This window comes from Buceros rhinoceros, unplaced genomic scaffold (assembly GCF_000710305.1).
Source record: "Buceros rhinoceros silvestris isolate BGI_N320 unplaced genomic scaffold, ASM71030v1 scaffold30044, whole genome shotgun sequence".
Classification (NCBI taxonomy): Eukaryota; Metazoa; Chordata; class Aves; order Bucerotiformes; family Bucerotidae; genus Buceros; species Buceros rhinoceros.
The window spans coordinates 9,233-20,691 of NW_010407026.1; the positions used below are offsets into that span (position 1 = coordinate 9,233).

The 11,459-nt window shown below is 38.2% G+C and overlaps 1 protein-coding gene across 2 annotated transcripts in view; it reads right to left on the bottom strand.

Moving 5' to 3' along the window:
• ITCH (itchy E3 ubiquitin protein ligase) overlaps positions 1 to 11,459 on the bottom strand; it is a 31,939-nt gene that overhangs the window by 5,015 nt on the left and 15,465 nt on the right. For both annotated transcript variants that reach the window (XM_010134345.1, XM_010134344.1), the window contains exons 11-17: positions 9,585 to 9,669; positions 8,129 to 8,257; positions 7,460 to 7,532; positions 6,477 to 6,548; positions 4,330 to 4,418; positions 3,512 to 3,671; positions 3,092 to 3,225 (exon numbers count right to left, since the gene is read on the bottom strand). In XM_010134345.1, coding sequence (XP_010132647.1) covers positions 3,092 to 3,225; positions 3,512 to 3,671; positions 4,330 to 4,418; positions 6,477 to 6,548; positions 7,460 to 7,532; positions 8,129 to 8,257; positions 9,585 to 9,669 — 742 coding nt within the window. The remainder of the gene's footprint in view (positions 1 to 3,091; positions 3,226 to 3,511; positions 3,672 to 4,329; positions 4,419 to 6,476; positions 6,549 to 7,459; positions 7,533 to 8,128; positions 8,258 to 9,584; positions 9,670 to 11,459) is intronic.

The window sequence follows — 11,459 nt, forward strand, 5'->3', positions numbered from 1 at the left end:
CTGCTGAAGAGGAATTCTCTTCAGAAATTTCAGCATAGAAGAATCTGTAGTTAAACAAACGTTGCTCAAATAAACTCTATTCTCTTCACAGACATTAATAGCCGGGAAAGTAACAAGCACAACATTGCAATTTATATTTTGATACGTGCTTCTGGAAAGTGAAGAATCACCTGCATATATAGGAGTTCTGATGACCATTTACCCCCCCAAATAAAGTGCAAAATCAAGATATTTGTCCTGAATTGTAACACAGAAATGTCAGTCTTGGAAACATTGCTATGGTTTGTCTAGCCCCATGATGCCACAGAGCTTCTGAACTTTATCTTTCCAAAATACCTGCTATTGCCTGAAATCTCAGATGAGAGGGGGGCAGCTTCAGATGAATGGATGATGAAATAAAATCACAGCTTCCTTTTGTAAGGAAAGATATAGAGATACCTGCTCTAGCTCAGTTTGAGCAGAGAGGTTTGACCTCTAGAGATCCCCTTCCAAACCCAGTGATTCTGTGAAATTTTCAAAATTGTAGGAACAAGAAAAATCGCCACCTCACAGGAGCACCAAGAAATTCAAAACTACTGAAAGCTTCCTGGAAAGTTATAGATCTTGCTTTTCCGTTGAGGAACAAAATTATGTTCACCCTGCCAGACGTGACTTTTTTCCCCACAAGTCTGCAGTCATTTCCTTTGAGGGTAACTTCATCAACACTGCAGATAAGCAGGCTCAGCTATACTCAACTTGAAGTTTGGGTCTCTGTGCGTAGAGGTCAGTGTGCACCCCTCAGAGGTCTGAAGGGTTTTCTCCAGAATTTTCGTTATCCTTAAGTGTTTTTTTCAAAGGGGGCAAAGGCTTTCATAGTCTCCAACCTAGAAGATTTCTTTATCACTAGAGAAATTGCTACTTGATATTTGGGTCCTATTTGCTCTAGAGAAAGCTTTTAGGAAAGCTCGTTACAGCCTTAAACCTCCCTATTGCTTTCCTCTGCGGTAAAACAAAAAGCAACAAAAACCCCAACCCCAGACACTGAGTACAGATTAATAAAAGCACTGGCCAGCATGGCTTAGTCATTTGAAACTCTCATACATAGAGAGAGATCAAAGAGTTCTTCTTGACCATTAAGTTCCAAGTTTTGTAATTTCTTATTACAGACGCAGGTTTCTCCCGTCTGACAGAATCTTTCATCAGAGACTGCTGGGACCCAAGAATTTGGTCTTGGAAGTTTCATATCAACAATCCACTGGGTGGCATCTGGCAACACTTTGAATTAAAATGAGGGGGAAGAGTAGTCTGTGATATCTGTGACAAGCCCCCACTTACTGCCATAGTCAAGCAGCCTGTAGTGACATCCAGAAGCCTCTGTGCTCTCTTCTAGACCATTATGAATTATACATGCACCAGAAGAACCGTACAGAGAATGAACGTAACGCTCTTGAGCAGCACTGTGCAATTATGGGTGTTATAAAGAAAACTCATTGCTTTCAACTGGGATAAGAGGGCTACAGGTAATGGCTTAAAATAGCACCCTTTTTCTCTAGGCTTTCCATCAACCATTACCAGACCAATGCTGTTCACAAGGTAAACTCTATTACATGCGCGACTTGTCACAATTTAGGCAGAAAATCAGTCACCAGTAATAGCTTCCTCCACCATTTAATGCAAATTTCCTCCCTAGAACTTGCATTTCTCAGTATTGTATTTGTTTGGTCTCTAAAAGTCTGGAAGTCACAGGATGACAAAGATAGGCCCTTAATTAAAAAAAAATACCTACTTTTTCTGTGTACACAACTGATAACAGGATTCCTTAATTACAGAAATCAAGGCTTACACAGCTTTGAGACCTTTTCTTCCCTTTTGAGTCTCGGTTTCACGGCATCTTTTCTCAAATGGCAACTATTTTAAGTTTTCCTAATGGACTGGTAACTCTACACACTTTAGCAGCACATACATTGAGATGTCAATCTTCTCTTTTATATTTATTTCTGTATTTAGAAACCAATCTATCCTCACTCCTTTAATGAATTTCTCAAAGCATTTTAAAAACTAATTTGTTTTTGTAGAATTCTTCAGTAAAAAGTTTTATCTCCGTAGTCATATTTAAAAAAAAGCATTTTTTCTGTTACATTGTTCTTACTGTAGCAGAGGCAAAAAGAAGTTTTAACTGAATCTGTCGTTTTGTCTTTCCCTTCTAAGCATTTTTTATTTTTTTTTAAACTGTTGGGAAAGAAAATCACCTGTTATTAAAACAAATGGTGCACATCAACCATGGACTGTGACCCCTGGAGTGCTGCTATCACAAAATAAGTACAAAATCACAGTGCTTTAGATCTAAGGGTTAAATTATTTCTTGAACTATTTCTTAACGCATACTTCTAGAAGAATTATGGTCTACAAACTCCAGGTCCTTTTTACTTGCTACACTCTGGAGAAGAATCTGCAAAGAACTGGAGAAGGAGAACTCTCTTAAAAAGCGTATGAAGGTGGAATAGACAGATGACTGATGATGCACGCATGGAAGGCTCTGTGTAGGAAAGGTCTTGAATCATTCAGCTTGGAGCAAAAATCAAGCACAGCTAGAAAAATGCGTGAGCATTATATTCTTTAAAGTATTATATCTTCAATATTAACCTCTAAGTCAAATTTCAGGTAAGACTAACAGAAGAATTTAATAAACTACATTTGTTAACTTCACATTGTTGTAGCACTAAACTTCTAATGTTTTCTAATTAAACCAGGTACTAGAGAGAGAAATTAGTGGCTTTTTGATTATTTTTTTACATCAGTTATTTGAAAAGTTTCAGTGGAATTTACTCGACCCATTTTGTTTGTAACAGTGCTCAAGACTGCCACATCTGTATAATGTCTAGCCAGATTTATTAAAAACAGCAAAAATGGAAGATGTTATGCAGTCTTTTGCATTATCAAATTAATATTTGTGTATCGAAAATTAGGTAAAAATGACAGTACTGCTCTGCAATTGATACATTATACTTTCCAGTGGGGTTTTAGTAATTAATTTGCACGTAATTCCTGGCATGGATTAAAAATCAAAAACACTGAACTGCTATTTGAAGAACAAAAATCAAGTCAAACTCACTTTACCCAGATGAGAGAGTTGTAAAACTCCGGGTCAACAGATTCTAAATCCTTGAGTCCTACTGGCTTGTTTAGGATACGTTTATAGAACGGTAGAGAGAAACCAGTGTCAATAAACTTCCCATGGAACAAAGCCTGAAGAACATGAAAACAGACAAAATAATGCGAAGGATGACTGAATACTTAATATGCCAACATTCTGTACTCTGCAGCAATGACATTTGATGGCCAAAGAATTAAAGCAAATCAAGAACATCATGACTCCTAATATGCTGAATTAACTTATACCAACACTAGTTATAGCCGAACACCTGATAATAGTTTTGACTCAAAAAATAATTGTTTAATTATGCATCTGATAGTATAATATTTATTTACAGGAAAGTTACACAGGGGATCCTCTTTCTACTTTTAAACTTACCATGGCAATGAATCTTCCAATAAATCGGAAGTATTTCAGATGGTCTGGGTTAATGTAAGAGGCTGGGTTTATCTGTAAGCAGTAGTTATCTTTCCCTGCATATTCAAACAGGCAATACATTGGGTTCAAAACTTCATGAGACAACAGAAAGAACCATTCCCTGAAATCACACAAACAATAAAAACACATTCAAAATAAATTAAATTAGAAATGATTTCAGCTAACTGCTGTTGACTTAGGAACTTGCTGGCACATAGTTAGTCAATCTGACTTCTTGACCAGAAAGCAACCACGACCCAACTGAACCCAAACTGAACTAACAGGTATTACGAATTAACGCGCAAAGTTACAGTGATATACAGCTGTCAGTGGTTTGGATACAAAGCACCCGTATCTAAATGAGCAGACTAAGAGTCTATCACTGATAGAAACTTCAGGGGTTCAGGGAATGCTAATTAATACACACTCTTCTTGGGTACAGTCCAGTGAAGACTTTGCCTTGAAAACAGATTTCTATTCACTTTTTCAACAAACCTCTACTTCGATATTAATGAAGCCTTAGTGTACTTTGATAACCTGTGTGCCTCTTTAATTACTGAGACAATTAAAGTAATTCCTAATGCAAATTGAAATAATTGTGTACACTTTTAAGACATGCACACATCTTCAGGAACTGTCTTCCTCAGATATTCCAAGGAAAGATAAGGAATAAACTTCACTAACATTTTCAAAGCACTGCAATCTAAGTATCTACTTTGGGCAAGTCTTCACACCAACAACTTGCAGTAAGGTATTATTTGCCACTTCAATTAGTTTACCTTGCAACACCTCCATAATCTAAGCCTTCTTCACCAGGGAAAATAACCCACAATCGTCTCCGTAGATCCTGAGGGCTGAAGCTCATTATCTTAGTAAAAAAAAAACAATCAATTCTTTTTAAGAAAGCAGTTATAAACACTGCCTAGATTTAGTACTATTTCCTACCAGGCAATATAGCATTTAGTAATTCAGACCATAAAACGAACTATGAGTACATGAAGTACCTGCTTATGGAATGTTCATGGAATTTGAAGAGTAGTGTAAACCTATTTCCAGAGATTTAAAAGATGTAAAAGATGTAAAAGAAAAGGAAACAATAATTCTGAAATCAAAGACCCGGGATACTCAGGCAGGCCAGCAGCCTGTCTGTAAGCATATGACAGAAATCCAGCCAATAAGTAACAGGCCCAAAGTGAGTCACTTTGGTGTTTGTTAAATCTCGCACTGAATGGTGTGTTACAAGTAAGAGACATGATCAAGGACCCAAAGAAATAAATTAGAAACAAAACAGTAAAAAACATACAATTTTTTTTTTTTTCATTTTACAGCTTCATCTCGTGAAGAAGTAATAAAAATAAAACTGGTTGGTTTGGTTTTTTTTAAAAGTTAGGAAGAATCACAGATGTTAACAAACTTTGCTAATGCTGGTTTTAATACAATGTCCAAATTTGTAACTACGCTGACTGGGTCAACTATCAGAGGCTTCCATAAGGAAATTTCACGCTACACTTTTATTGACGTCCAAGAACGTCAAGTTTTGGTTTGCCATGAAAGGCAAAGAATTTGGGTCAAGATTTACATTTCTAAGCCTCTCCTAGACTCCTGTAGTAATTATTACACAAAATTTTATAACCCCAGCAGAAAGGTCTGCAATGGTGAATGACTAACAAGTAAAAAAAGATTAACTCCGGTCTCTCTGATTCTGCCACCTAAGCTATTGATAAGGCACTATTTTCCTAAGGAAACATAGGTCTGCTCATGGTTATAATCACATAATCTATCTCTTGATTCTTTCCATTCAGTATAATTTTATTACCACTACGGTTACTGTAAAAGGACCAAGGGCTATTTTAGAAATAAGGCTGGAGGTGACTTTCAGTTACAGCACTTAGTTTGTCCCCTTCTAACCCCTTTTATTCGAAGGCATCGCTGTTCCAAAGGAAAAGACTAGCCAACTGCACTGTCTGTTGCTTCTGCTAAGCCAGTCCGCAGTAATTTGAACGAGAAAGAATTAATCCTTATTTAAGAATATACTTGTTTCCAAACATACTAGTCTATCCGTTCCAACATCCTGCCTCGATATGACTAATTCCCGTGGTAATTCCTACAAGAAATGAAGCCTGAACTCTAAAACTACATCAGCTGAGGACGGAGGAAGCCAAAAGTTCCTTAGACAAGGTCTGCACTTCTGTAAGTTACTTTTAAGCCAGAAAAATACAGAAGCAGCCAACGCGAATCTCTGCCAAGAGGAGACTCTGCAAGATGAAGCTGTTCCATGCACTTCCAAGCCTGTTTCTCTGTATTTTATTAGACTGACAAAGCTGCTCTTGGCTTCACGTTAACAAGAAACGGGAGCGATTTATCCCCACAACGAACATTCAAAAAGTAAAAATAAAATTGAAAAGGACTTGAAAATATTGTAGAGAACAAATTCTAACCATGACAACCATGATAATGTCTATAGACATTAACAAGAATTTTGCTACAAATAATCTAAACAGAATTCATAATTTTTGTTTTCTTTTAACCACTTCGTTTCTCATTTTAAGGCCCATAACACCCAAACTAAGATGAACCTGACGTATTTTGGTACGTAGCCCGTGCTTATGTTACACACTGTTGGGAAAAACATACCAAACATAAGCACAACATGAAAATTCCCTGAGAATGGGGAGCTGCTCCACCACATCACAGGAAAAATAAAAAAGTCACCTTCTCTCCCCGATGAATCAGTCTTTAGAGCAAAAATTTCACATTTTAATGTTACCTTTTAAGTGTGAATGTATCCTAACTATTAAAATTAGTCAGGTTTTGTTAGTCTCACTTAAAATAACATCAAAATGTCAAAAGGTAAAGAACGACATGTGACCAAAATTTAATCAGCTCAGCTTTTCATGCCCACTACTAACATGTTTTAATACAGTACCTGTTGAAATGAGTCCTCAAATAATGTTTTTCTGCTCACTGTAATCTTTATGTGTTGTGGCATTGCCAGTTGCTGAAATGAAATTTTTTAGAGGTGAAGTGCACAATCCCTTAAAGCGTTTAACACTGAGTCTGGACTGTTATTTGTTGTACATATCGTTTTAAAAGGTACGCCTGACTTTCACTGATCCATATAAACCAAACACAGTAATCGAGGTATTTGAATTGTCATTTACTCCAAAACCAAATTGCTTCCAGTACTGGTATCTACAGCGAGGGACATATACCTCCAGATCCTGCGCGGAACAGGTTCAAATACTGTACTCTTACAAGACATTGGAAAACACCAAATTCAAAGTGAAGAATTAGGCTTGTCTCTGCTGTTTTTCAAAGGATATTTCACTGATTCTTGAAAAGGGGAACCTTTAAACCTAAGACTAAACACCAAGTTACTTAATCTTCTGATATACAGAGAGTTTATATACAGACAGTTTATAGGCACATCTGTACATCAAGTTTAGTATCCGTATGGGTTAGTACAGAGTTAGAGGACCAGGACTCACACACTGGAACCTGATATTACGTTAGAGCACAGTAATGAGTGACACAATACACTTCTTAATGTTTAGACCTGCACATTCTGTGCCAAATGCCCTGCACTTTCTTGCAGAACTACGTATTTGCACCAACAGTAGATCTTGTATTAACTAAAAAACCACAGTGTCTCTATATATTCTTAACAGTAGAAAGAAAACGCTATTCTGAAACCCACTGCTTTAAATAAAGTAGCTGTACTGATGTTTTCCTTTATTCTAAAAAGTTTTACACAGCTTACCTTGCTTTAAAGCTTACATGAGCTTATACAAGTCCTGTATTCGCTCCCTCCTAATTCAACTCAGTTTTAACCTTAAAGCATGTAAGATTTAAAGCATGTAAGAAAAACCCCAAAATGCAAACAAATATTCCCAAGAAATGAATCCATACCTGGCACCAGAATCGGAAATAATGGACCTTTGCCTTGAAATCTCGCACATAAGCTATCTGGGGTCCATTGTCTCTGGAACCAAAAGGAAAAAAAAATTTTTTTTCAAAAGCGTCTTTGTAATTGAAGTAACAGCCTGCCAACACGTTATTGCGTAGCTGTAGGGTTTAGTTGGCTCTCCGGTTGGAAGATCCTTATTCACATTTTTTGGAGTGCATACACAGTACTTTTTAAACAGTATCTGATTATAGGCTGTAAAAAAGATTCTAACAGTAAGGATGGGATGACATTCCATTAATTAAAGCTGGGAATTAAATTCTGGTTTTAACTCCACTCTGGTTGCTAAAAATCAAAGAAAGGCAGGCCTGAGCGTGCTTTGATAAAGACAGACTAGTAACTGGAAGGAAGGGATCTGGTCATTAACAGCAGTGACGAAACTCCTCTGTTAACCCCAGATCTTACACAGTACTTGGCAAGAAGGTTTCTCAGGTGTTCATAACTGTCCCTGAAGAAGGCAGTGTGTCAGGGGATGAAAAAGACAGAAAATTAAGAAGCATTACTACCTGTAAATCTTCCTGCATAAACATACAAAGAGAGGAAAAATCCCTTTCCAAACCAAGGCATGCTACACTTCACTTCGGAAACCTCAGCGTAACGTTAACACCACTTACAGAGCAGACTTGCCCGTGCGTGGATCTATATACGTAGTTGTTCTCCGATTGTGATCCACAAAGTATGGAATACCGTCCACAGTAAATCGCATTTCCCAGCCCTCTGGTAAGGGTTTCTCATTTAACTGACTATGGATAGAGGAAAATACAAGAGAACAGATCAGCTTAACCTGTTAAGTCAATTGAACGATACCTGTGACAGCAAAAAATTTTAACAGATCTAGAAAAACTACAGATTGAGACACTTTCCATTCAATATTTATTCTGCCTTTTTTCCCTCCTAAATTTTCATGTCAGCTCTCAATTAGACCAAACAGGCTGTCTAAATAAACATTAGCTCAATTGGTTCCACTACCTGGAATAATTGCAAATAGAAACTTAAGGGAAAAATGTAAGCAAGGTTTATCATTGTTCCTCCTCTTAAACATCAGAATTTTATCTTCTAACTATCATGCTTTTACGTGGAAACTCAAAAAAATTTTAAGTACCAGCAACTTTTGGTATCTCATGTATAATCACAGCAGCCAAAAAAGAGTTTCAGAACGACAAAAATAAAAGAAAATGCAAATCCTGATGTATCATTTTTTGACAACTTCCAACTCAACACTGGAACAAACAAAAATAGATCTTTATGTTTTTGGAAGACCCGAGTAGTATCACTCCAAAGTGTTCTCACAGTGACTCCCCTCCACAGAACTACAGTGCAGGACCGTGTTTCTTTCTGGAAGCCAGCACATTTGGTTGTTGGGTTGTACTAAGGGTAACAGGGCCCTCCACACGGGCAGCTGCTGCAGGCGTGACTGGGATGGAAAAGTTGTCATCTCCGGTGACAGCTATTACCCCTCCACACATTCGGGTATTCTCCTTCCCTCTCCTCTTATTCCTTCTCTATGGTAGACAGATGAAGTTGCCTCCCCAAATAGAAATTTGCAGCTCAGAGAGGAGGAGTTGGCATCGCACACCCTTCACCCAGTACTTCATTAGTGCCTCAAGTTCTCTGTATGTCTCTCTTTTTCTCTCTCTTTTTTTAAAAAGATGCGAGGAGGCGATCTGCAGTTTTTCAAGTCTGCCTTGTGTCTCTTAGCTATGACTGTCTAGGAAACAATCACATTCTTCTTCAGGATCCTCTGCACTTTCCCCATCACCATACGCAAGAAAACCCTCTCTCCTCCAATGACACAAATGTTTAGACACACGTGTCTTGTAAGCAAGAGTAGGAGCTCTTCTGGGAAATGAACTCACTGCTGTTGACCTAGACTTTCCTGGCAATTGTACGGTTACTAAGCAGTATTTTGACAGTTTCCATTTTAACTAGTACCTTTTGATATTTTAACGGGCTGTCTGAAGCTTGTGTAGCACAGCCCACGTTCCAGCTGTGGGCAGCATCTCCTAGCTCTCGGTCTCACTACTTTGTTACACTTCCATTCCAGACTTAAAGCTGTAGCTGATCACTTACCCCTGACTCCTGGGATCCTCCCACTGAGTGATTCGTGTGTTGTGATTGACAAAATACACTCTGCCGTTGCTGTCAGTTCTCTTTTCTGAAAAGATGCAAAAGCAAAAAAAAAAATTCAATACCTGCTTAATGTACTGCTGAGACTACATCAAATCAAGTAAAGAGTATCAATCAATCCACACACCCTGCCACAGCTCTCCAGGTTTCACTGTGCTTCCTGACTCAACATCCTTCCACTTTCACAGACACAGCTTCTGTTCAAACCAGGAACTTGTCTTGATACTAGTGACTGCACCATCACCTATGCTCAGTGAAAAGCTGCCCTTCGTGCTGTTCGCAGGTAAGTTCTTTGTATCTTGATTCTTACCCTGAGAAGTTCAGCTGTCTCTGCCTACACTGCTTCTACCACCAATCCAGAAGAGATTCTGGGGGCCACAACACCAATATAAACATTTGCATAAAGGAAGTAGCTCATCACGGGAGATTTACCTTCAGTAGATCTACTGGGCTATTGTTCACACTTTTTAAAAGGGCTTTTCAACATTTTTGGAAGTTAAAATTTTATACAGTTTAAAATATTGGTAAAATTAAAATTTCTGTCTTAAGATCCTTTACTACGGTATTTATTTTTAAAATGTAGGAAAAAATTAATTGGAAGAAATAAAACTAAGCTGTTTTCTCCACAGGCAATTCCAGCTGCTTGGATTATTGTGACATTCTTCCAGTACCTAAAGGGGTACAGGAAAGATGGGGAGGGACTCTTCATCAGGAAGTGCAGTGATAGGATGAGGGGTGACGGTTTTAAACTGAAAGTGGGTGGATTTAGATTAGATGGAAGGAAGAAATTCTCCCCTATGAGGGTGGTGAGGCACTGGCACAGGTTGCCCAGAGAGGCTGTGGATGCCCCATCCCTGGCAGGGTTCAAGGCCAGAGTGGATGGGGCTTGGAGCCACCTGGTCCAGGGGAAGGTGGCCCTGCCCATGGCAGGGGATTTGGAACTAGGTGATATTCAAGGTCCCTTCCAAGCCAAACCATTCTGTGACACACCTTACAAGCAATATAGGCAGTAAACACGAAATAGGTAACAGAGGTATCCACAAGGATCAGGAAAGTACAAGGGCTTCACATTCAAATTATAAGCAGGAAAAAAACCCGATCCAATTCTGTTTCCAACAAATACAGTTATATTTTATCTCAGATAGTTCAGTGTATGCCTGTGATTGAACAAAGCTTATGATAAATGCCCCGGCTTGGTGGTCTGTACCATCCTGCAGCTCTCTTATGCAATTTTAATTCAGAGTTGCAAGAGAAATACAGAATATAGGATACAAATTACAAGAACAGGCCAATTTGATGCGATATGACAGCTCAGTTTTATTGTTTCCTGGACAATGCCAGCCTAAAGAACTTGCTTTGAAATGTTATATATGTAACGCAACAAAGCCAAGTGTGGAGAACAACAACTTTTTGGCATGAAATGAGACTAATACCAGAACTAAAAATCAAAATAGTTACATCTGAACAACAGACAAGCCAAAACCCCAGGTCTAACTCTGCCAAATAATTGCTTGCTTTAAAATCACACAATTCTGAGAACTCTGCCTATGTATCATGAAACTTGAATTCTTCCATCTGCTTGATAGTCAAACCAGAAATTAGTTTTACACTCACATTTTTGTATACACTCCCCGCCCAACCCACATTAATTGTAAATTGTTAACCCTGTAAAGTACAAAACCAATTTATTCCAGGGAGAGGGGCAAGTTAGTTGTCATTACAAAAAGCATTTTCAGACCAACAAAACTCTCCAAGAATTGTCTTGGAGAGGGAATTTGTCAGTCTCATTTAGCAGGAATTTGAAGTTTGATTCAGCAG